We start from the raw sequence: 27,369 nt of genomic DNA, 5'->3' as shown, positions 1-27,369 counted from the left end.
GCCTGCCATCAGAGTGGAGAGAGGGGAGACAAGGAAATGTACCCAGATCAGAAAGATCAGGAATGTGAGCCAGGTTCAGTAACACACCCCAGCAGCAAGCAGAGACCAGTGCCTAAAGCAAAGAGATGTCTCAGTGGAGAGACGACACAAACGCTTATGTAGTCCTCAAGCAGGAATATAAACCCACATCAGGTTGCTGCTGGCAGGTTCTAGTCAGTGGGAAACACATGCTATTTATAGCACTACAGCCAGGATATTTCCAAAGGTCTCAGCAGCATGAGACCTCCTCTAAAATAAAGGAAAGCACTCAGCAACAAAGAGCTTATTCTGAGAGGGCAGAATTCAAATAAGTAACACATTACAGGGCTCATCCTGCTCCCCACCATGGGTCTAATCCAGTTTGTTCTGGCAGCAGTTTTTGTCTCCCAGGCAGCTCAGAACTCAGAGGAGGCAAAGAACTTGCAGCCAGTTTTACCATCCTTCTCCTTATGCATGTATCTGGGACCATGCACAACCCTGAAATGCTTAGGATACCTAAGCTCTATTATAAAGAGACCAGATGTTTTGAATGTAAGTACTCTTATCTTAGAAACAAAGCTATGACATGTAGCAAGAGGATGATCCTTAAATCCAGGCTCTACAGGCTCCCCCTTACCTGCAACCGTGCAGACAGTGCTATCCACAGACTCATTAACAGCCTTTGAATCCTCCACCTACACAGTTTCCCATACATCAGGATTCATAAAGCTTAATGAGTTCTAGTTTGTGATAGAAACAAGCCTGACTGAAACATAGGTCTTATTTAATCCATACCCTTCTCCCCTTGATACAAGATGCACTATGAAGAATTAATTGCTATTAATTAAACTGACCAGTCTATCTAAAACAAACTGGAAGCATCTACCATTAGAAATCCAAATTTCACAAATCCAGATATGATTAATTTTCTGGCTAGGTCCAAACAATGGTGAAATTTCAGTGTAATTCTGGTTGGGCTAGACAAGCCTGTTTTGTGTTTACAATCCATTTTCCTGATACACAGCACTGTGCTTGGTTGCTTGGTGATAATGCTCAAAAGCAAAACCATTTGACTCTCAGTTGGTACTGCAGCACACACTTGCCATTTTCCTCCTTTTACTCTGTATTTCTTTTCAGACTTTTTGAGTTAGAATAGCATTTCCACCCTTCCACTAGTCTTGAGGTTAGCCTCCGATATCTTCTATCAGCAAGAGAGGAAGAATGACAGGGTCTATGTTTACTTTTTTTGCATGAATCCCTCTGCATTGTGTGCAAATGCACTGGTTCTAAAAAAATACTGACTGTGCATGCTCCATTTTCAGACAGTTTACTGCTCTGCTGCAACAAATGGTTAGTGCTGAAAGATGAGATTTTCATATTGTGGATACAATGATGGGGAACAGATTTCTCACGCTGCCTGTTCATATAGTGTCTTCTGAGCACTGTCCTGCAGAGCCTGAGGGGCTTCTGCCCCAGAAGCAGCAGCTGCAATGGAGACGAGAAACCAAACATCAGCCTGAGCAGGTCTTTTGTGTCTCACTGCTGCTCCTTTACTGTCAGTGGGAACAGAAAGTGCTAGCCACAGGGAACATTTCCCAGAACTGCGTTATAAGATGTCCAGTATAGACCAAACACGTGTTATGGGCATAGAAGTAGCTAAATGGAGCCAAACCACAGCCCAGCTGAGCAGGTGCCCATTTACTGTTAGCTCAAGCCAAAGGTGTAAAGCATGACTGCAGTATTGCTTACCCCACTATACCTAACTAGGGTCCAGAAATCTGCAGCTCAAGGACATTCTCCACCAGAGGAAGCATCTTTGGGTTCAATACCCCTTCATAGATTTGTTTTCTCTAAATTTGTCTAATTGCTACTTGAATTCATGGTGTTTTGTGTTTTTTTTTTTCTGTACAGTGTCTTCCAGTAATGAGCTCAAAAGATAATTAAGAGACATTTGAAAAGATACATAGTTATTTGAACCTGTTACTTCAATCCTCATTTATGTAATCTGGGAAAGAGTAAGCACCTGGCTTTTATACTGCAGGCCACCTAGAATGCTGTAAGTCTCTTACATTATCCCTGTGGTAACCTTTTTTCAAGACTGAAAAAAATCGAGGTCTGAATAGTTGTCTCCTTGTACAGAAGCCACTCCATGCTTTTGGTTATTTTTCCTGCCTTTCTCCCTGCCTTTTCTAGTTATATGAGTGGGTTTTGAAGCAAGAAAAGACAAAACTTTTCTGGGCTTCTGGTATTAATGTGGAGTCTGTGCACTGGGATTTACATTCTTTCAATTCTACCTTATTTTTCCTGAGCTTAAAAAAGCAGAATCATCAAGAACCTTTACAATGACCTGGATTCTGGCATATTCAGATTAAATAATAGTCCCCCAACTGCTAAAAGCCGTAAAAGTCACATTTTTGCCCAGACAAAAATAGCATTAGCTGAAACAGCTATGGGAGAGAATGAGATGAGAAAGTATCTCTTTCCATCATTTCAGATCTCAGCACCTCATTTTCTGTTTCAAGGGCATTTCCAGAGTTCTCCTTTAGGAACAAAAATACGTTGAAGCTCTGTAAAAGGAAAACCATACAATATCCAAGTCTCAGAGAAAGACAGGTCTCCACTATCTGCCAGAAGGCACATAACCTCAGTCATAAGCAATTTGAAGATCTGCCCTCACCACTGCATGTTGGAATGGAAACTGAGCTGCTTCAGAAGACATTTAAGAAATATTAAGACACAGAAAAGTGACACAAATCTGTATTAATTTGTTGCTATAGAACATTTCTAAATTCAGCCAAGACCAGAAGATAATTTGGCCAGTAATGGATGAAACTACCTTTGCGTTGGATGTGACCTCTCCATACAAAAAACAAACATCTGTTAGAAGAGCATCCAGAAGCCTGAGGCATATAACACCAGAACTTATCTAGAAAAGAGCTGTTGGTTTGTGGGTACAACAACACTATAGAAAGCCTAATGTGTCCCCCCTTTTAGTTGCAACTATATCTTTATTCCAAAATTAGTTATTAATTACAGTTATATTAATGGACACTGCAAAACTGCAAATAATTCTAGCCAACTGGTACTTTCTGATGTTGGATAGTTGTGTTCTAGCACTTTCGGAACTTTTAAAAATTATAACTATTTATTCTGAAATTATACAAATGCTAGCTATTTGTCTCAGGGAACATATTTTCTGAGGAAAAAAACCCAATCACCCAGTTTTGCTGTTTATAGGAATGATACTTGGAAACCAGTTGTTGTTTTATCCGTATAAAAACCTGGCAACGTTTTCTGTGAAATACTCAAGTATCTGCACTTTTGTAGCAATGACTGCATTCTCAATTTTATTGTAGCTGAGATAGTTTGTTATAAGTGCTGATGAAGGCCTTGTGCATATGAAAATACCTTTATTTTTAAATGATCAGTTTTGTAAAAGAAATTCCCTCTTGTCATTTTTATCCTGTGTAATTACTCCCTGAGCTCGAAGCAGCTTTGTAGCACTAGGTTGAAATTACATTGATGGTTGTCAAGATAAAAATTTGAATACCAGAAGGTTTTCAGTTTGCTTTTAGAAAAGAAATCTTTTATTTGTTTGATAGATTGGGTTTTTTTGAAATTAATTTGATAGACCAACCAAAAATACCACAATTAAAAGTGAGCCAGGATGAATTCAGCCTCCTTCTCTTCATGCGTTATCAAATAGACTAAGCACTATTCTGTCCACCAGATTCCACCTTCAGTCAGAGCATAATGCATTGCCGTCAAAGAGGAGAGGAAAAAGCTTTTGCTTGTAGGATGCTTAATTTATATATATATAATTTCTTTTTTTCAGCATTTAAAAGGTGGCAGGAGAGTCTGGAAAAACAAGCAGCAGTCTTGGAACAGGACAACACATTCATACCACACTTTTCAAAGCTGTTTCCCTGTTCTGTATTTCTGGGAGCCTTAAACATGGAGGCTTGACTATTTGAAAGTGGTGAGTACTAGCCATTGTAATGGAAGTCACTGGGAGCTGGAGTATGTACTGTCTGGTTCTCCAAAAAATTACATCAGGCATCTACATTTATGAATACTTGTAATCTTACTGGTTTTTGCCTTAGGTTACCAGCTGTACTAGACAGCAATGATACCCAGAGTTGCTATTAAGGTTCTGTAAATGGAAATTAGTCAGTGTTAGCATGTGGCAAGGACCTGCACAGTGGAACAGCCTGGAATGTCCCAGTGGGAAATAATTTTGCCTTTGCAGCAGACTCTGAGCTATGCATTGAACAGTGAAAAGAAAATCAAGAATTGATTTTCTGTGCCATCTATTATGTGCACCAAGCAAGACTCAGATCCTGGGCAAAAATAGTCTGTGACTGATGCACCTGTGCACAGTTGCAAATTAACGGAGCAGAGACAGTTTTACTTGCAGCATTTCTTAACTCCAAGTGCTGAGCTGTGCAACCTTGATAATGTTCTTTTCACATACTGTTTTGTTCGTAATTATTACCTATTTCAGCCCAAATTTAAAAATAGAGCACTTTCTTATCAAACACATCTGTTAGGACACAGTTGCAGCTGACTCTTTGAAAGTGCCAATAACCTGCAATTCATGCTGAAGGCTACTGGCACTGTCACAGCAACACCATCCAACCTCTGACAATTTCAAAGCCTCTTTCAAAGTCCTAAAATGAACACTCCAAAAAAGGCATCCAAAAATCCCTTGCCACTTTTAGAATATTAGACCTAATGAGATAAAATAACAGATAATTTGAGGAAGAAGCTAGTTTCTAAAGCAAAGTTATCAAAGTAGGATAACACTCCAGGCAACCAACTCCCACACCTTTTATCATCATCATTAGTCATTTATATTGCAGCAGCATGCGGCAACCCCTGCTGACGTCTGGGCTAGAAACCAGACACAGTTAGTCAGAATGATACCTAGACCAAGCGGCTTACAAAATTATAACAGTACAAAGCATGGGAAGGGGAGTGGGGAAGAACAGAAGGTTGAAGTGAGCTGCTGAAGGTTAATTTGCACAAACAGGGCACAGCCAGGAGAGACAGGCCCTTGATCCATGGGAGCAGCTGCCCCTCTGGCTTGTGCTCAGAGCACGCACAGCATGGGGAAAAGTGTCCGATCAACTGTGCAGGTCCCATGCTCCAGGGGAAACAAGCTGGTTTTGCATGGAGTAACATATCTGGAAAAACATGAAAGTGAGGTGACGCATTCCTTCAGGGCTCAGGGTAGAGCTCTGTGGCACAGCAGAGGAGTGGCATATGGGGAAAAGTCATGATTAACTCATCAAATGCTCTGGCAAGGCCATGAGGATAGGCAGTGAAGAAAGGAACATGGGACGAACTGGATTTCCTAACTCCCGTGCACTGTCAAATTGCTATACAAGTGCTTGCTGAAGGGAGTTGTGGATATCACAAAATCACAGACTCTTTGAGGTTGGAAGGGACTTCTGGAGGTCAACTGGTCTAACCCTCTTGCTCAACTAGGGTCACCTAGAGCCAGTTGCCCAAACCATGTCCAGACAGCTTTTCACTATCTCCAGGGAGGGAGACTTCACAAGCTCCCTGTGCAACCTGTTCCAGTGCTCAGTAACTCTCCCAGTTACATATTTCCTGATGTTCAGAGTTTTCAGTTTTTCAGCAAAGAATGTCACCTTGACAATGAAGCAAAGCCTTTTGGATTTATTTTTTCTCCTATTGCTTATTACTAGTCTCTTTTAAAAGATACTAATGATGTGGCTATAGATATGGAGATATTACTTGCATATGTCTTCCAACTCTGTACAGTATGCCCAACAACCCATGTTCTATCTCTATCTTTCTCTATCTAGTACAGTGGGTACCATACTATATAAGAACATATTTTGATAACTAATGTAATACAACATACACGTCATGCTGCCTCAAGGTCATGGTAAATTGCATCTGTTTATATGATGCATCTTGACATACTCTTATGTAGTGCCAGTAATTTAAAACAATGCCTATATAAAATATGAGTAAGACCAAGAACATAGCCACAAAACTGAAAATATTCCACTGCTTTCTTATATTAAGACTGTTCAGTAGCGTATGGGTAACATTTCTTCAGGATTTAGAGAAAGGAGTGTATATTTTGCTACATTTTTCTTCAGCAGACACTAAGCCAAATTCTGTTCACAAAACCTTGAGTAAAGTTACTGTTAAAAGGAAAGTTAATCTGGATTTATGCCCCCAGAACAGACAGCCAAATTTAACCTTGATTTTTTTTTTTTTAAACACATAAATAATTCTTAAAAAGTATTGCTTGCAATAAAGATGCTGATAATAATAAATAAAATATTCACAGTGTCTGGATTATGTGAAATTGGTCATTGGAAAAGTCCCAGAGTCCTTGTAACACACAGGGAGACCATTCAGTCCCATTGAACAGGTGTGTTAAATAAATGAATAGCAATATGCCTAGAAACAGTAGGTTGATAATGTTTATTTCAACTTAACTTTCAAAGTGTTTATCTGTAGTGAAGTGTTGCCCAAGATATTCTGCATGTTCACACAGACCTGTTTTTTATTCTAGCAGCTGTGACTCCATCCTTGTAAGACTGCTAAGACACCTTGCTCACATTTGTAAACCATCCATTTAGCTCTATGTGTATTTTTAAAGCCAAATGGTCCTCTATGGAGATATTTACCCATTTCTTCCCCTTTCATGCTGTAAGGCAACATCGACATCAAGGGGTGCTGGGATGAGAAGACTGGGGAAAAGGAGCATACCAGGAAAAATAAAGCAAGCTTGTGGCCATGGAACATCTAAAACCCACAAAAGATGCAGCCCTACAGTAAAACAATGTTCTTCAAGCTCAGGTGAGAGGAAGGCCTTTCCTCACAAAGCAAAATGGGGAAATAAACCCTAACATACTAGAGATATTCAGGTATTGCCAGTTCATGGCTTTTAAGGGAATTCTAGTAGATAGGAAAAAATAATGAAGATCCTGCATGAGTCATATAGATGGGATTGAAAAAAATAAAATAAAAAGACACTTGGGCCAAACTTCTCCAAAGGTCATTTGAGGGGTAATTTAAAAGACCGAACAAAGTATTAGTTTAGGTTAACTTGAAACTTCTGATTGGAATTGTTCATACTCTAAGAAAACTTCTGGATTTGCTTTACTATGTAGGAAAGAAATGGAAGGTGGCTTGATGGGCAAACTTAGTGCTGGTTTAATTTTGGACTGAGAAATGATAATTTCTAGCAAATACTCACAGACACTGGTAAACACAATTAATCGATTCAATGATACCACAGCATTCCTAGATATTATGACTTCAGAACCTATCTGTAATGTAAATTCAACAGGCAGTGGTACTGATTAATGTTAGATGTGACAGGAATAAGACTACTTGAATGAAAAACTGACTGTGCAAAGTGCTTTAAAAGTGTCACTCTACCACCCATCCACAAAACCTGAAGCAGAGCAAGATGAAAAGCTTTACCTAAATTCATGAAGCTGCACACTGAAGCTCCAGCAAACCAAACTCTTTTGCTCACGTTTCCAGATCAGTACCCTATTCTTTGGACCACATTGTCTCTCTGGACCATCTTATTTAAACTGATGTAGCTTAGCTTCAGTTTATACTGGTTCAAGTCCTGCAGCATAGGCTTTTTAACAAGTCACTTTGCAGCACCAACAATTTAATTCAGCTTAACAGAAACATAGGAATAGAAACACTAAAATGTCTTTTGACCTTTGCTGTTAGCTACAATCAAAACCATGCAACAAAAACAGCAGAGAGGAAATGTAGGACATACGCTCTAAATGATGAAAAAAATGTTTGGCCACATAACACAGTACATTGAAGAAAACATTCAAGAACAATTAATCCTGCTGAAAATATTATCCCCATAAGGCTGCAAGGGTCAGTGTCATCTTAGATTTTGCAGTGTACAAGTGCCAGCCAAAGAAGACCCACACGCAGGCCCTACACTCTTGGGCAGGAGGTCACTAAACACTAGCAATTGATCTGTGGCTTTACAGACTCCAAGAAGCGGCAAAAAAAAAAACAAAATAAAATGATAAAATGTGCACAGCTCAGAAACAAAATCTTTACACTAAATTCCTCTCCATTTCTTCTTGATACAAAAGCAACCTTTCAAAGATTTCCCTTTGTTTGAAATAATTTTTCTCCAGAGACTTCCCAGGTGGTTATCTGCATTCAGACAAGCCTGTCTAACTTCAGAACACAAGCTAAGTTCCACTCTGCTTATCTTACCAGTTCTTAGTTTCTCTTAAGCACCACTGACAGAGGTAACATATCCAGCCCTTGTTCTCACAGGCTTGGGAATTTGTGTCACCCTGTAAACTACTTTTTTAATGCTGAAACTGGAAGCCATGTTGCACATGTCACGGGTCCAACAGGGGACATAATTTTGTTACCCAGCGGCTTTTTCTGTTGAGTTTAGCATGGGCACTGCCTCAGTCAGGCCACAGACCTGGCTCTGCATCTCCGGAAGCCTTTCAAGTTGTAGTCTGACATTTGAACCATACTTTTCAATTCCTTAGATCTCCAGATGCCACGTACACTCCACTAATTCACACAGAAAGTCTGCACAGTGACTAGTAACTGAAATACAGCCAACTCTCAAGTGAAAGTTACAAACCAAAAAGCCACATCAAATGGTCCAGAGAAGGGGAAGGGATGGAGCTGTTGGGGCTTTTTTTTCCTGAAGAGAAAGTATATGGCAAATTTATACAGGGAAAAGACTTACTACATGAATCAAAAGATGTAACCATTCTTTGCCAAAAACTGAAGAACCTAAAAGCTCATAACTCTGTATTGGTAAGCAATTATATTAGCTTCCTGTATTTTAAAAACCTAAGATAAAAGTTTAATACTTCTGACTTTTCTTTTTAAATAGAGAGTTACAATTTAAAATCTCAGGGGGGCTGACAGCTGTGTTAAAGAAGAGAGCTTTTTTTATGGTACAAGCGTGTGGATTGATTTTAATAATGGATATTTTCTTACCATACATCCAATATTTATATTCTTTTGTTATTTGAAAACCTGTCAGGGGACACATAAATCTGTCTGCATCATAATTACACTTGCCTACACTTCATACCTATAATTAGGCTAGGACTTATGGCAGCAGTCATAGGAAAACTGGACAATCTATTCTGCATGGGTTAGTAAAACTCCAGTTATTTTTCCAAAAGGATAGTCTATATTACAGAGAAGAAATTAATTCTGTCAAATTTTCAGGAAGCTAAGGTTTGGCCAGGATGCATTTTTGGCTTATTTCTGAAAGAAAACATTCAGAGGACTCCTGAGTCTGTCTTCCCAAGTTCGTGACTTTATTTATTACAGTTGTTCCCAATTCCTTCTTCCTTTCTCTAGTTTTCTTCACCAGAGCTTGCTTGGAGGGTGCAAGCCATAGTAGGAGCTGCTCACTGGCCAGCAGTGCTTGCAGGTAGCTTGCAGAGCAAACCATCACTGCTGCAGCTCACTGTGCTCAGAGGGGAAAGGAAAACAAATGTAGGCTGGTGGAGGCCTTTCAAGCCAAAGTTTACGGTTGTACAACACAGTTGCATTCAAACCCCCACAAATAATCCAAGAATCAGGCTTTTTATGGAAAGCCACTGGCAGTGTTTTACTTTGAGTACTGCTGCTTCTTGGACTACAAATGTCAAAAGCGTATCTATAATGATGTGCTGCTGCAGGCTGGCCTTGGGAAACCCTTCACAAAAATCTGCCAGTGAGGCTGGGTCACCTACCTCCTCCTACAAAGTCATCTGTTCTGGTCACAGCTACAATTTCTGCACTCTCCCTGGGGCTAAAGTAAGCATTACTGAGAAGAAAATGTGTATGACTTACAAATACACAGCACTCCACCACACACAAGTATTTGCAAATAAAGGACAGAACGGCTTTCTCATAGACACCTGCATGTACACCATGCTCTACCAGCACAATGCCTGTGCCACTCACCATATCCTTCATAACCAGTTAGGAACAAACTCTTCCACACCACACTTGCAATAACATTTTTGCTGTACACTGTTGTCTGTCACAGGAAGGATGGCTGAGTGGCCAAAGCACCAACTGGGGACTTATGGCCTCTGGGGAAACAAGGGGCACCTACAGGAGCACAAAGACACCCGTTGCAGGTGGGAAGCTGGTTAGCACAAGCAGTCCTGGCTCTGAGAAACTGTATCTCCTCCTCCCTGCTCATGAGGACTCTCTCCTCAGGTATGGGCTGCTGGGAAGATGCTGTGCAGAGCTACCAAACATTCTGTTAAAGCACAGGATTTCCACCCTGTCAAAGCACTACATGGGCTGCCTTTCCCCCACTGTTGCTAAGCAGAAAGGCAGATTTGCAAAAATGACTGCTCTTTATAGATGGTGTATTTCCCTCTCTCAAGAGCCATAATCCCTCTGTTAGCACAAGTCTCTGTTATCTTCTTCCTGTTTTCTCATTCCTGACTTCTTACAAATGATTATTTTGCATTTTTTCCAGTGTCATTTTGCTGTCAAAACTGTAAACACTAGGTTATTACTAGGCATCTCATCAAAGGAAGATTTACAGATGTTTGGTCTTCGTTATTTTGTTATAATTTTACACATAATTTTTTTAACAGCCCGGTAAACAAGGTATTGAAAAACTCCCAAAAAACAGTTCCCTTCTGTTCCAGTCATTTATAACTGACATCAGCTGTAACTCTGTTGCAGACAGGACTGCTGCACACATAACGGTGCCCAAGGTTTCTCCAACATAGCCATCTGGAAGCAGAAGTCTCCTGGAAAATATGAGGGCCTGCACCCCATAAGGGGAACAGCTACCTGAAAGCACAGCCACAGTCCTGCTGGCAGCCTTCCAGTATCTGAAGGGAGCCTATAAGGATGCTGGGGGTGGATTCTTCATCAGGGACTGTAGTGATAGGACAAGGGGTTAACAGGTTAAAACTTAAACAGGGGAAGTTTAGATTGGATATAAGGAGGAAGTTCTTTACTGTGGGGGTGGTGAGGCACTGGAATGGGTTGCCCAGGGAAGTTGTGAATGCTCCATCCATGGCGGTGTTGAAGGCCAGGTTGGACGGAGCCTTGGGTGGTATGGTTTAGTGAGGTATCCCTGGCCTTAGCAGGGAGCTGGAACTAGATGATCTTAAGGTCCTTTCCAACCCTAACTATTCTGTGATTCTATGTACCCCGAAGCCCACACTTCCCTCTGCCTGTTGCTTAATCTGGCTAGATCTATGACAGCTGGGTACATTTACACAGGTTGTTTAGTACAAGTGTAAATAAACACCCTAAATAGAGATACACAGTTATTTTTATGAGGTGGAATAAGAAATTAGTCCTTTCATTGTCAATCATTTTCACAGATTTTTGTGGCTGACAAACAGGCTGTTTGAGTGAAACTAAACAAGATGTGCTTAGTCAGTTCAGCTGTGAAGCAGCTCTGGTAATACCAGTGGAGATCTACATGCAAAGGCATTGTGCAGAGACACAGAGATAGATATGCCCTGTATGTTTGCTGAAGCCTACGTATGTGACAGATAAATGTCTGAAGCAGAAGAATGTAAAGAAAATTTCAGCTAAAGAAATAAAGTGCAAAGCCACTCTGTATCTTATACCGCAGCAGCGTGTACTGGTGGTGGTGAAGAAACCAGCTGGTGGTGTGATCCAGCTGTGGAAGAAATCAGGGGCACAATTCTTGCCGAGTCCACCAGGTTCTGGATTAGGCTTTGAAAGCAAAAGTTGCCCAGAAAAGCAATAAGGACAGAAACAAAAAATATTTTTTCATAATTTTGTCTCCCAAATTGCTGGCATATGTACTGACCCTGTATCACTGTGTTAGTTTCTGAAAATGGCCCACATAGTAAGTTATCAACTCCAGTAGCCTCAAAGAAGAGGTCCATGTAACAATGAAGATTCACAGAAAGTCTCTTACTTTTGGCTGTCTTATTCTCATTTAGTAACATCTTGTGGCAATAACAGCCCCTGCCTCATGCTGCAGCATTGCTTTCTAGCTTAGGTATTTAAGGATAAATATAGATACACCTATGGAGGCATGAGGAAAGATCAGTGGCAAATGATCATCATTGCAAAAAGCATTAAAGATAATGAATGTATTAATCATTCATGCCAAAAATCAACATAAAAATCCACAACTAATGCTGATAACTGGGACCAGGTATGTGGTAAAGCAGACAGTGAAACTAATTACCTTTTGGACACCTTTGTTGTTCTGTGTGCTTGCAGAGTTAGTTATGGAAGTTGCATTCACCTAGAATTTAATTCTCTAGAAGCGACTGCTTCTCTTACCGTTTGTACAGTATATACCAGTGTCAGGCCCTGATAGCAATAACTGATAATAGCATAGATAATAATCTATGTGATAAGCACAGGGCAAAAATGATCCCAAATTTCAAGCACACCCTTCTCTTAGGTAGGGTTCTTGGAGGGCCTCATGCTGAGCCTCCCAGCTGTTCTGAGCACCTGCAGCTCCTGTGGTGCAGCAGGGCCAAATCCTGCCAGCAGTTTTGCAGAAGCAGCTTCTGATGCTGCCTCCTGCTCACAGCGAAGCAGAACACTGCCCTCCGTCCAACCTCACTGCTTTGCATGTGTCCTTCATGGCCTGAATTGCACATGTGCTATAACAGATCCAAGAGGTTTCTTTTGAGCTCATGGTGCTGCACAAGTTAATAAAGTTATTGTTTTCTACATTACGAGAAAAAGCAGCAGCCTTACATATTTGTGCTGTATCCCCCAATCAGTAAGCTAGAAAAAGTGGGGCCAAATCCTGAGAGGGTTAAGCCAGTCAAACTACATCAGCAAACATCATCTGAAAGCATAGACATTGCTTGGCATATATTAAACTGTCGGGAGGAGCAGCCAGTGAGCAACGCAGTACTTGACCTATCAGCATGATACAGATCATTTACATAGATTTTCACAAACATTAATGGATTAAACCTCACCTTGGGACACACAAGCAAGGTTCAGTAGTCCTGACAAACATACCTGGAAGCTGACTCACACAGTGGTTGTAACCTGATTTCCAGGAGAACCCAGCAACTTTTACCCAACAAAGAGAATGGGACTTCATACCTCTACATCAGAAGAAAAAGAAGCACAAAGCAGATAGCAGCCTTGGCCCAGCCATTTTTGTCTATGGGGAGCTGGGGCTATGGGGACTTACGCGCTGATTTCCTGGCTTCTCTTCAATTCACACCAGCTGTGATAATCCCAAGTAGGATGGTAGCTCTTACCCTGGCACAGAGGACACAGGTGCATTCATGTGCAAACCACTGTCTTTCACACCCAAAGTGTAAAGCAAACCAAGCAGCTGAAATGAAAAAGTCCTACCTGGTTGCAAGTTTCCTTACACAAACAGCTATCTAAAGCATCTCAGCTCATTTCATTGGGACTTGTTTCTAAAAGCAGTAGCAGTCATCATATACTAAACATGGATGAAAGTTGAGTTCTGTACCAAAGGCTTTGGTTTTAGACTGAGGAGCAAGGAGGGCCTGTGATGGATACAGCTCACAAGATCACACTGACAGAGCTCATAGACCAAATGAGAAAGTGGGACATGGTCGTGGCCCATGAAGCTATGCTGGCTGTTTCATTCAATTACCTGGAAGACATCATTTTTATGCAGTAGAGGAATCTGCTCTTTGCAGTGTGACCGAAGTCTAAGGAGTCATCATAAGCAACAGTGGACTGGGAGATCAGGTCTCTGGAGTGGCAGGACAGGAAATGTTCTCACAGCTGTGTGTTTTATAGGAGGGGCATGCAACAAAGGAGTGAGAGGTTCATACAGTCATGCAGTGGATGGATATACCCAGATATACTGTCATAGGGATTAATGATGTGTGTCCACATGGACTAGGACAGACACAAAAAAGTGTTAGGTGCAGATGTGTCTGTGCAGGCATCTGCTAGAGATGTGTGGGCAAGGAGGACACGGCACCTGATTCTTAAGATATATCTGGAACAAGTCCAGAGAAGGGCCACAAGGATGATCAGGGGACTGGAGCACCTCCTGAATGAAGACAGGCTGAGTAAGTTGGGGCTGTTCAGCCTGGAGAAGAGAAGGCTGCATGGAGACCTCATAGCAGCCTTCCAGTATCTGAAGGGGGCCTATAGGGGTGCTGGAGAGGGACTCTTCATTAGGGACTGTAGTGACAGGACAAGGGGTAACGGGTTAAAATTTAAAAGGGGAAGTTTAGATTGGATATAAGGAAGAAATTCTTTACTGTGAGGGTGGTGAGGCACTGGAATGGGTTGCCCAGGGAAGCTGTGAATGCTCCATCCCTGGAGGTGTTCTAGGCCAGGCTGGGTGAAGCCTTGGGTGGCATGGTTTAGTGTGAGGTGTCCCTGCCCATGGCAGGGGGGTTGGAACTGGATGATCTTAAGGTCCTTTCCAACCCTAACGATTCTATGGAAGGTCTCTTCAGTTTTATGAAGGAAATAGCTTATTGATCCTGTCTGTTTGCATCATAATCACACTGTACTACACCTGTGCTTAACCCGCAGGGATCCAAAAAGTTTGTTTCTCTCTTTATGCATGACCTGACTTCTGCAAAGGGATGCTGAACCTCCATGTGAGTATCCAGAGAACCGGTGGTGAGATAGGGAGCACTAGTGAGATAGGGAGGGTGTGGGTAGGAACAGGTTGTGAGATAGGGAGCACTAGTGTTACTGATGTTAAAATTCCTGTGATGCCCATTTGGTGTGCCTTCTTCATGCATCCAATAAATCTACTGAAAGCTAGACTAGAGATCACAAATTAATCTGGAGATATAATAAGCAAAACTATTGTAGGATTCTCTGTGTAACATTAGGGAAGGTCTACTTAATGGCTTTTTTTGGTTTGTTTGGTTTGTTTTTTTCCCTCTGAAAAAGGAGTATAAGGCTTTAGTGATGCTTTTGATCTATCTTCTCTTTTGAAACATTGCAGATGTGACTTGTGGTCTTTTACTAGCTTACTAAAATTCAGCGAGGAAGACTGGAATTATTTTGTGCTGAGCATGAATGGATGGAGCAGACAGTCTGTGGGCCCTTCTGCACCAAGTATCCATAGCATGGTTTTCAGGGTGGGGACACAACTAGATCCGAAGATACCAGTGATCACTCACAATTCCACTAAAAAGCACACAAACATATGCAGGATTTGAGGGACAGCAATTAGGAGCAGAAGTAACAGAGCAACCCTTCTTCAGTCTGCTCTGATATGCTAGTGATATTAAAACCATAATATAAGGTAAATCGCATTGAACACTCAGGATGTTCCCAGTGACATGACGCATTGAAACACTCTTACCATTGCACAAAGTAATATCAGAGATGCTGTTCCCTTTACACTGAATGCAGCATTCTGAGAACTCATCCAGATGTAACAAGCTCCAGAGCATTTTAATGCAACATAAAGTATTTGCTATGGAACAAAACCACAGGAACTCAAACCACATAGCTATGATGTCAGTGAAGTGGATTAGTCTTCCTGAGGAAATCTTTAGTTTCTAGCTATGATTAATACAGATCAAGAACAAATACTATGTTCAACATTACAGGAACAATACTGTCCTGAGGGCCATTATGGTCATCCATTAAGAGCCGCTTTCAAGAATGCTTTAAAAACCCTTGCAAAATCCTACCTTCTCCTGCTAAATATTTTGTATAATTTCTCTATTCAGTGAAAAGTTACATTTCCTGTGAATACATAAACAAAAACCTTTCAACCAGTTCTTGGTTTAGGCACAAAGTAAAAAATTCCATCAATACATAAGTCACAGGTCTTAAGCAGTTTTGCCATCTGCTTTTTCATCCAAAAAGCTCAATGGTTTTGTTTTCAAGCATCAGACTTTCCTTAAAGGAAAGTTTCTGCTAGGTCAGCAACATCTCACTTTAGAGACAGTTTTGCTATGGTCTGGGATGTGTCAAAGTCAAGTTTTAGTTTTTTCATCAAACACATCACAGTTGCACATGGAGGAGAAAGTGATGCTTTTCAGTATCTAAAGACATATGCATAAAATGACAAGTCCCAGATTTTTAGAAGTCAAGTATATGTACTGCATTAATATCCTCATTAAAAGAGTAACAAACTATTAAGGCACAATTTATATTCTCAGGTGCCACATTGTTTTCTACTGACACCACTCCTTTCTGTCTAGCTTGGCTAAAAACTGGAACAGGCATTCCCCCACTCTGTTTTCTCATATAGAGATGTGAAAGACACCTTTTACCCCTTTTTTAATCAAAGCTTTCTGATTTCTTTGGCTCATCAACTTTTCTCCGGCTTTTTGTTTTGGAGGCTCTTACCTTGTATGAAATTCTTTATTTATGTTCATGAATTACAGTGCTTGCCCGGTGTTTCTTAGGCAACTAAAAACCTCCTTATCTATCAAAGTTCAGTGATTATCCTACTGTAATCATCAGATTTACTTTCCTGATCTATTCATATTGTAGAAAATATACAAATATTATAAACCCCATGCTCAGGTCCTCAAAGGTGTTTGGATCCCTCAGTCCTGCTTATTTAAAAAAAAAAATAAGGGCCATATGATATATTAAGTTCTTAAACACCAGCATGTGTTCGAACTTAAACACTTTTATGTATTCTAACATCCGAGTTTCCATGGAAAAATTGCCAGCTTAACTGTAAAAGCCTTTCAGAACCTCTTTTATGATTTTTACAGATCTAGTTTAGGATGGAGGGCTGAGGCAGGCTGGGGAAGACCCTGTGCATCATCACTGCAGATGCAAATAGAGCGCAGAGGATCCTCCTGGCTGCCCTGAGCTCTGTGCTTTGGTGAACAGTACTTTGAATCTAATTATGTAATTGATTAATATAATGGAGTATGTATCGACTAAAGCACTCCTTTCTAATCCTTTTTCATTATAAGCCAGTAAAAAGTTTATGTCAGGAAAAATAAGAGAGTGCACTTGATGCAGTATGGTGCATTTTAAATTCTCTTCTTAACTTTTCTCAGGAATAAAACACAGATGAGATCAGGTTTCCAGTGGATGTACTGCTTTCAACAGGACTTTTATACTCTTCTACACTAATGTGTCACAGTCACAGTCACAGTATGCTAGAGATTGGAAGGGACCTCGAAAGATCATCTAGTCCAATCCCCCTGCCGGAGCAGGAACACCTAGATAATGTTACACAGGAATGTGTCCAGGTGGGTTTTGAATGTCTCCAGGGAAGGAGACTCCACAACCTCCCTGGGCAGCCTGTTCCAGTGTTCCATCACCCTCACTGAGAAGAAGTTTCGTCTCAAGTTTAAGTGGAACCTCTTGTGTTCCAGTTTGTACCCATTACCCCTTGTCCTATCATTGTTTGCCACTGAGTAGAGCCTGGCTCCATCCTCGTGACACTCCCCCTTTATATATTTATAGACACTTATAAGGTCACCCCTCAGTCTCCTCTTCTCCAAACTATAGAGACCCAGCTCCCTCAGTCTTTCCTCATAAGGGAGATGCTCCACTCCCTTAATCATCTTCGTTGCCCTGCGCTGGACTCTCTCCAGCAGGTCCCTGTCCTTCTTGAACTGAGGGGCCCAGAACAATATTCCAGATGCGGTCTCACCAGGGCAGAGTAGAGGGGAAGGAGGACCTCTCTCGACCTACTAACCACCCCCCTTCTAATACACCCCAGGATGCCATTGGCCTTCTTGGCCACAAGGGCACAGTGTTGGCTCATGGTCATCCTGTCGTTCACTGGGACCCCCAGGTCCCTCTCCCCTACACTGCTCTCTACCAGGTCGTTCCCCAACCTATACTGGAACCTGGGGTTGTTTCTGCCCAGATGCAGGACTCTACACTTTCCCTTGTTATATTTCATCAAGTTACTCCCTGCCCAACTCTCCAGCCTGTCCAGGTCTCGCTGGATGGCAGCACAGCCTTCTGGCGTGTCAGCCACTCCTCCCAGCTTAGTGTCATCAGCAAACTTGCTGATAGTACACTCAATTCCCTCATCTAAATCGTTGATGATTGTATTAAATAATACTGGTCCCAGTACTGACCCTTGAGGCACTCCACTAGATACAGGCCTCCAACTAGACTCTGCCCCATAGACTACAACTCTCTGGCTTCTCTCCTTCAGCCAGTTCACAGTCCACCTCACGACCTGATCATCCAGACCACACTTCCTCAATTTAGCTGTGAGGATGCTGTGGGAGACTGTGTCAGATGCTTTGCTGAAGTCAAGGTAGACCACATCCACCGCTCTGCCATCATCCATCCACCGTGTTATTTCCCCATAAAAGGCTAAGAGATTGGTCAAACATGATTTCCCCTTGGTGAAGCCATGTTGACTGCCCCTCATAACCCTCTTATCCTTGATATGCCTTAAGGTGGCACCAAGGATAAGGTGTTCCATCACTTTCCCAGGGATGGAGGTGAGGCTGACCGATCTATAGTTACCCGGGTCCTCCTTCTTGCCCTTTTTGAAGACTGGAGTGACATTTGCTTTCCTCCAGTCCTCAGGCACCTCTCCCGTTTCCCAAGACTTGGTAAAGATGATGGAGAGTGGTCTAGCAATGAGTTCCGCCAGTTCCCTCAGCACCCGCGGGTGCATCCCATCTGGACCCATGGATTTATGGATGTCCAGATTGCTCAACTGGTTTCTAACCCATTCCTCATCGACTAAGGCAAACCGCTCCATCGACCTGACTTCATCTGAGGTCTCAGCGGTCTTCAGGACTGCCTGCAGCAGAGTAGACAGAGACAAAGAAGGCATTCAGTAACTCTGCCATCTCTGTATCTTCTGTCACCAGGGCACCCATCCCGTTCACCAGTGGGCCTACATTGCCTCTGGTGTTAGTTTTATCTGCCATGTATTTGAAAAAGCTCTTTTTGCTGTCCTTGACCCTTCTCTCCAGGTTTAATTCTAAGGATGCCTTAGTCCTCCTAGCTGCCTTCCACTAGCAGCAGCCTTATATTCCTCCCAAGTGGCCAGCCCCTCCTTCCATGGCCTGTAAACTCTCGTCTTCCACTTGAGCATACCCAGCAATTCCCTGTTTAGCCACGCAGGTCTCCTGGCCCTCTTCCTTGACTTCCTACGTATCGGGATGCTCCGATCTTGAGCTCGGAAAAAGCAGTCCTCGAATGTCAACCAACTATCTTGGGCCCCTTTACCTTCAAACAGCCTTGCCCATGGGATTTCCCCTAGCAATTGCTTGAAAAGGCCAAAGTTTGCCCTGCTAAAGTCCAGGGTTGCAATTCTACTTGCTATTCTACTAGTCCTACCACACAAGATCCTGAACTCCACCATCTCGTTGTCGCTGCACCCAAGGCAGCCCTCAACCCTTACTGCTTCGACCAGACCCTCCTTGTTAGTGAGGATGAGATCCAGCAGTGCTCCTCTCCTGGTTGGCTCATTCACCATTTGCATGAGGAAGTTATCATCCATACACTGGAGGAACCCCCTGGACTGTGACTGGGTTGCTGAGTGGTCCTTCCAGCAAGTGCTTTCATTAGGGAATCAGGCAAGTACTTTCCAGAGGTGTGTCACAGCTGGAGCTGTAGAAGCAGACCAGAGTGAGGCAGATACCCTTTCAGCTTCTGGGATATTCTGCTGCAGAATTCAGTCCAAAACTCTAGCACATTTTCAAAAAGCTTTTTTCTCTTCTCAACATGTACAAGATTTCCCTGGGTTTGTATTAACATGCCAAGACAGATATTTTTTCCCCAACTTCAGATGTAATTTTAGCAGCTGAGTCGTTTTTGTACACAACGTCTTTTCTTCTTTCACAGAGAGGATCAAAAGCTGAAAGACTGCCTTGGACAGAGGAGGCATATCGGGGATAAAAAGAATCGCTGTTAGGTACCATATTCTTTGTGTCATCTTTTTGCCCACAAGTGGTGGATTCATAATGACTTCCAGATAACAAATCACCAGCCTTCTTGTGTCAATTGGATTTTTTTCTGTGCTGCAATTCAATTATTTTACCAAGAGCCCTCAAAACCCTTACATAGCCCCACAGCTATGCCTAACGCCTGTCAGCATAAACAGATAGATACACTTGTACATCCCACAGAACCTGTATGGCATGATTAGAATATTTCTATTTAGTCATTTTGTGTTTCATCTAGCATATACTTCCCCTGTGTAGTAAAGGAATTGCAAAATTAACGGTTACATTCAAACAGAATGGCTCAGGAAATTAAAAAAAAAAAAAAAAAATTAGGACAACTGCACCAGGAATTTCCTTTTACACATTTCAACTAGTATAAACTTGAAAGTCCAAATGCAAGTCATTAATAAAAACAAACAAACAAACAAAAAACCAAACCAAACCAAAACGCAACAAAAAAATCAACCCCCAAATGAAGAGCAACCTTGCAGGGGCAATGATTAACTAAGAATAAGGACATTTGGTTCAATTCTGAACTCTTCCTTTGCCAGGATAGCTTTAGGCAGTTTCTTTGTTCCTCAGGTCCTTATCTATTTAATAACAGTATTAATACTCAGTTAGTTCTACTCCTTGCTTACATGTCTTTTGAGGGCCTCTCCAAGGTTTTTGTTGTAGGAAGTACTTCTGGTTTCTGTTGTAGGAAGCACTCAGCAGAATAGAAGCCTTCTTTTTATTGAACACAAAGAAGAATTAAGGGACGGAATGACAATGAGAGCTGATGTCTACCATAGACCTGGTAAGAACTGCTGTTCAGTACCAGTAATACAAGGCTATACAACATGTTTTGCTAAAGATGGCCCTTTAGAGAGCTTCTAATTAAAGACTGACCTATGAAAGCCAATAAATATTGGGGCAGCTAGAACAGATCTAATGAAAATATATACAACAGAATATTTTCCTGTCACAAGAAAACCCCAACAAAATTAGTGTTGCAAATTTTCACTGAGAAAAACAGATACACAGATATAAGTACAATTTCTTGTGACAAATGAAAAATTAAAAACGTTAACATGAAATGGCATATCATTTTGAAATCAATATTTCCATACATATGGATTTGTAGAGCTTTTCAGTTTTGAAAAACGTTATGCCTTTTCAATTTTTTTCAGCCTGATGTAAGAAAAGCACAGATGATGATCTACTGAAATTTTTTGTCAGATAAATATTCTTTCTGTGTCTATTTATGTTTAAACAACAAAAGCTGAAGACTCATTTGGTTTGTGTTGGGATTTTGCAGGCCTTTCAAAATTTTTGCTGGATCTTGAATCAAGATAGCTTGAGGCATTCCAAGTACAGGAATGTGTTGTGCTTATGTGTTGTACTATTCAACTATATTTTTCTTTACCAGAAATAGTTGATGCAAGTGTAGAATGTATTTCCACTGTTCAGTATCACTTCCCTGATAATGCAGATGGTTTAAGATCTAACTCACATAGTTTATCTAAAGAAACAGTTCAATGGACTAAAATGAAATACTTGTGTTTTCAGCATCAGACCTTCACTGAATATTATCTTAAAAGGAAAGGAAATTACTAATTTTACTTGCTTCAGGATTGACAGAGCAAGCCAAATACAGCTGTTGTGCAAATGTTTAAATGATTAAAAACATCACTGAAGAAAAAGTTCTAAGTCACAGTAAATCATTGGCAGAAGTAACTGTTACAATGAACATCCTGTATCATGCAAAATCTTCTCTCTCAACATCACACACTTTTAGAAAATAATCCACTATTCTTCCTATGTATATGTTGCTATTATTATAGAGAAAAGAAAGAAACAAGTCTATTGCTGCATTAATGTACTGAATGCATTTGAAAGTTTGCTATACGTGCAAAATCCTATGTATTTTGAAAAATAACTATTCTTTATAAACTATAACAAAGGGAACATTACTTGTTATGTAATATATATCAACAACACAGACATTTATAAGCAGAAAAAATTGCACAGAAGAAAATTAGATGATTTTATGCTTCCTATTTCAATATATAGCTATATTCTGCAGGAAGCTTACTATAATTATGACTTCATACTGTGTTTCTAAACCCTAAAGGTAAAAATGTTCCTGGATCAAGCAAAGAGCTAAACAGCATGCATTAACTATAAAATGAATATCTAATATAGTAGAAAGCTTGGTAAGTATCCTTGAACCTTATAATAGTGAGTACTTTTATAACACCAGTGACAGTTTAAAGGAACTATTTATTTTGTTTAGTTGCCAGAAGAATTGAAAATACCTAGTAGCAATGCTAATACTGTTACAAAAATAAATAAGGCAATGAATGATTCCAATAAGACTACACTTCTCGGATTTGGAGACCACTAATAAAAGTAAACTTCTGCGTACACTCATAATTGTTCACTAACAATGTATCTGTACAGTTGCATGATCTTTAAGAATGTAATTAATCTATTTTTCTTGTCCTAATTACAAGGCAAAAGAATTCACATGGGTAAAGAAAAACTGATTTTGTTTAGAAGGGAAATACAAATTATGCCTGAAGCCTAATAAATCTGTTGCCATAAAAATCAAAGAGCTTGATCTTATAAAACCTTTCATAATTTATCCACATGAGTAGTTCTTACTCATTGTGGTGGTTTTGACTTCTCCTGTCCTGTGCAACCAACAAATGAAGCCCAAGTCATGGACTAAATTAACTCAAGGGGCATTTTGTGGACATTTTTGGACATTATAAGGACTTTTTGCAAGGGTGGTCCATAGACTAAGAGAATGATACCTGTGTATTATATAAAAGGATGGGAAGGGCGGCAGTGGTTAAAGAGAATGTGCTGGATAGTGTGAGACCTAAACATGACATAAATGGCATGAAATAAGGGGAGGACAATGTGCTGGGTTTGGCTGGGTTAATTTTCTTCATTGTACCTAATAAGGGCTATGTTTTGCATTTGTGTTGAAAACAGTGTTGATAATGCAGAGACCTTTTCCTTTCTGCAGAGCAGTGCTTACAGAGTCAAGGCCTTTTCTTCCTCTCACAGCACCCCACCAGCGAGCAGGCTGGGAGTGCACAAGAAGTTAGGAGGGGACACAGCTGGGACAGCTGACCCCAACTGACCCAAGGGATATTCCATGCCACATAAAGTCATACTCAGCATGAAAATCTGGAGGAAGAAGAAGGAAGGGGTGAATGTTCAGAGTGGTGGCATTTCTCTTCCCAAGTAACCATTATGCACGATGGAGCACTGCTTTCCCGGAGATGGCTGAACACCTGCCTGCCCATGGGACGTAGTGAATGAATTCCTTGTTTTGCTTTGCTTGCACATGCAGCTCTCGCTTTACCTATTAAACTGTCTTTATCTCAACCCAGGAGTTTTCTCACTTTTACTCTTCTGATTCTCTCCCTCCTCCCCCTGGGGGAGGGTGAGCAAATGGCTGTGTGGGGCCTAGTTGATGGCTAGCATTAAACCATGACACTTGTACAAGTTGTCCCACTGGAATAGAACTGCTGATGTGAGGAGAGATTTCAACTGGGAAACTTGAACTTAAGGTGAAGTACTTGTTCAAATAAAGAGCTGAGGGGACTACTTCGATAACCTTTATGGGTTTTGTTGTCCTTTCCCAGTTTTCCTTACTGGTTTTTATATTAGCCACATTTTTAGGTGGTAAAACACACAAAAAAATCTACCTCAGTTCAGATGTATGCATACTTTGAACTCCTGAAATTGGGGGTGTTTCCTCTGAACCCTATTGAAAAATTGTCACGCTACAGGAATGTGTTTGTACTGTCTCTTCTTCCAGCAGTGATCTGAAAAGGCTTTATTACTATTCTTTCTCTAAAAACTCTCTCATGGAGTCCATCATACAGGGAGGAGATTCATTGGGTACTATCACAAAATTCCATTATTTGGATAGAATGTAAGCTCTGATGCTTGCTCATGAGTCCTGGTATGGCCTGGCCTGGCCTAGCCTTTTTGCTTTGGCTCTCTGCTTCCCTCTCCCCCTCAAAACCTGCTGCCAGGAACCCATAACCTCCATACCCAGCAGGACAGCCAGTGACAACTGTCACACAAACCCACTCCTGGTCTGTTTCTAACCCCAAAGGCAGTGGGATTTGTGAGGAATTACACTCAGAGTAGGGGCAGGCCCTTACCAGAGTTTGCTTCTCAAGAGGCACTCAACTTTCCCTCTTCCACACTCAGTGAACAACCAGAATGTATAAGAAATACATGCATTTCACATCACCATTCTTTCATCTTTTAATTCTACCCTAATTTCTGAAAAAGAGATCCAAGAAAACCAGGCTTTCTGGAAAAATAATCTGTTCTCCTGTCTCAGTACACTCACTATATAATTCCTGATCTGCTTGGCAATTTGGTGATAATGACCCAAAATTTTGGTAAATTGGGTAGTTACTTAATAACATCACCTTGTACTCCCCTAGCACCTTTCATCCAGGAAGATGTAAGTACACTACAGCTGTTAATGAAAAATATCTCATAACATCCACTGAAGCCATTTATAATGATTCTCAACACCCTGCTAATACATGACAAAAATTATTTGATATGAGGACGTCTTGTGCTAGGTTTGCTTATTTTATTACTTGGGTCATCAAGAGTAACATTGTCATAATTCACAGTGGTCATTTTTTGGCTTTCTGACATGTGCAGAAGCATCTGCCTTGCACTGTATCTAAAACACAGCATCCAAATCTGCATTTGATATTTATTTCCCATGGGAAACAAAATAAAGTAAATCTTCTGTACCTGCAGATCTTGCAGACATACTAATCTCTCCTGCAGCTGTTATCTACTCAGATAATACTTATTCAGAACTATTCTTACATTGGAACTAGATTTCTTTTACCTTCTATTTTTGCCTTCTAGTGGTCAGTACATGACTGAGGTGCAGAGACCCCAGACAGACAAACAGAAGAAGAGAAAGAGGAGGCAGGAGGAGGGAAATGGAGGGGGAAAAAAAAAAAAGAGAGAGAGAAATGTCAAAGCAAATTCTTAAGCATCCTTTTTAGCATGGAAATATGTACAATACAGCTACTAATGTTCCAGTCCCAGTGCAAATGACTGCACAGGTGTGCACAAACATATATACACACACACACAGTCACACAGCAAGGAAGAAAGACAGAAATGATCTTACAATGCTGCTGCAGTAATCAGGATACTTGCTCCTGGAAACTACCATACAAACAAATATTCTTTTGTTAACTTTCCATATTTATTTTTTTAATATTCATTTGATTATTGCTTTTATTTTTACCTCTCACTGTAACAGAAATATGGTTGTTGCTATTATTAAAAGGAAGGAAAAAGGCCTTACCATGTAGTGCATCAGGAAGAGATGAGAAGCACAGAGCATGCTGCAGAGATTAAGCTCAGCATGGCATTCAGAAATCCTTTGGAACTGAAGAAAATTGTCCAACCCATTCTTCCTAACAAAGCAGACAAGTTTTCTCTAGGCTTGAATTTTTCACCAGAAGTCAGATCCTTACAGTGCATTATATTTTTCTTCTTCAGGAGATATATTTCCTCCAGTTAAGTCTGAGCTCCGCAATGCCATTTCCAATTAGCTCTAAGAAGTTCTTCATTCCCAGATTCGTGGTGTCATCAGAGGGACTCCAAAGAAAATCAAAGAAAGAAAAGAAGAAAATAATACCTTACCGAAGCCCTGAAGTTACTATGCAGAAAAGGAGAAGAAAACAAAACAACCCCTCATTTATTCTATTGTCTATGTGTTCAACAATAATCAGTACTACCTCTGGTCTCATATATGCAGTACTAATTACTTGTCATAAAAGAAGCAGCAAAAACTTTCCCAATTAGTACATGATGCATTTTCATTACTGCTGCTCAGCTGTGCACTGCCAAACAACCCTTCTTATCCTGAGGAATCTTTAAAACAATCCGACAAAAACATCAGCTCTTTCCCTTCCCAAAGAACATGAATATTAGAATTTCTATAAAAGTGTTGAAGAAAGATTGACAAATAACCCCAATACACAAATTAGATCTAAAACCAAAACCCTGAAAGCAGGGAAGTTCTTAACAAAGATACTTTGCCTCAAGAATTTGGGGACACGCACACTAAGTCATCATAGCGAAGAAAAGGATAAAGAATGGTGGCTAATGACAAGTTTGGAGAGGATGGGGTGGGACCAAATGGGTGACAGGAGGGAGTGGGATCCTGAGTCACCCTCAGCCTCCTGCCTTCTCACTGACAGCAGCTTGGGCTTCCCCTGCACTTTCTGCAAAGCATATTAATTGATTCTGGTTGCTGAGCAACTAACTCTGGGGAGCTACATCTACGAGGGCTCCAGCATAGCATCAGCAACAGCATCAGAGAGAGGGGATGGTCTCTCCTATCACCCTCCTCCTCTCAGGGCTCCCTCACCCTCCCCAGGATGCCCTCAGCTGACCTGCAGGGAAGCTTTGCAAGGAAAAGGAAAAAGCCCCCATTAATGCATCAAGGAGAGGACGTGGCTTACTGCCCCCACCCTGTGCCGCACTGGGAGAACTCAGGCTAGCACCTCTGCAGCCCCAAAGGGCATCTGTACCGCAGCTGCCCTGCAGGGGGTACTTAGGCCAGGGGGGCATAGGAAACACCCCAGCCATGGTGAGAGGCAAGTGAACAAGTGTGATGCAGCCTCCTTCTGAAAAGGGAAGCCAAGTTAACCCTCTGGATTCTCCAGGCACACTGCAAAGATGCCATCAAAATAACAAGGAACTCTCATGGCTATGTCAACTCATGGGTTCAAAGTGATTTTCCAGTTGAAGCTGCAGCCTCTTAAGCTCTGTCCCTGCAATAACAAGGCAAATTTACTACTTATTTCTGACCTGTTTTTCATGTTGCCCATCAGACAGAGCAGACACTTCTCTGGCTGTAAGGGTACAACAGTAAGTCAGAGCCACCATCCAGAGAAATGGCCAGAGACTGCAAAATGGAGCTCTGACATAACCTTCTCATTGCTTTAACCGATGTTGTGTTTAAGTTCCTCATAGGAGAGAGGCAGCAATGAGGCCATGTAGCCTGCAGCTGGCTCAAAGGGGGTCCTCCTAGAGTGCCTCAGCTGATGGCTGCATAGGGAACTTCTGCAAGGTTGCCAAGTGGATGGACCCTGAACAGGACCTGACCACTGCAATCTGTGGCAGGTCTTCCAATGACTTCTGTGGTGTTAGACCCTGAAAAAAATCTCCAGACCACCACAGTGTCTGAATCAAGACATTTTTCTTGCGCTCTTGTTTTGGATAAATCCTCAGTCAGATTATGGCATTTGCTCAACACTGACTAAGCTGCCTTTCCATTGCACAGGTAAGGCGTAAAAAATGAAGACCTCAGGATTTCTCTCCCTGTGACCTGGCAGTAAGTGCAATATCAGGTCTTGGCCAAGCTGCTCACATGTGATTACTGTCAAAGGCATGAGCTAGATCAGCTCTTTATTCTGCTGTAGTGATAGGACAAGTTAAA

General features: G+C 41.3%; 1 protein-coding gene across 3 annotated transcripts in view; it reads right to left on the bottom strand.

The window, feature by feature from the left end:
- TUNAR (TCL1 upstream neural differentiation-associated RNA) overlaps positions 1–27,369 on the bottom strand; it is a 167,843-nt gene that overhangs the window by 5,776 nt on the left and 134,698 nt on the right. For 2 of the 3 annotated variants that reach the window (XM_057428394.1, XM_057428395.1), the window contains one exon: positions 25,225–25,520. In XM_057428394.1, coding sequence (XP_057284377.1) covers positions 25,225–25,263 — 39 coding nt within the window. In that variant the 5' untranslated portion in view covers positions 25,264–25,520. Of the gene's footprint in view, positions 1–25,224; positions 25,521–25,987; positions 26,300–27,369 lie in introns of those variants that run through there. The other variant, XM_057428396.1, reaches the window with a different exon arrangement.

This window comes from Pezoporus wallicus, unplaced genomic scaffold, assembly GCF_028554395.1.
Source record: "Pezoporus wallicus isolate ANWC-B61680 ecotype Strahan unplaced genomic scaffold, APGP_CSIRO_Pwel_v1 contig_6936, whole genome shotgun sequence".
Classification (NCBI taxonomy): domain Eukaryota; kingdom Metazoa; phylum Chordata; class Aves; order Psittaciformes; family Psittacidae; genus Pezoporus; species Pezoporus wallicus.
The sequence above is the reverse complement of the archived record's forward strand: the minus strand, read 5'-3'. Positions and strand labels throughout refer to the sequence as shown.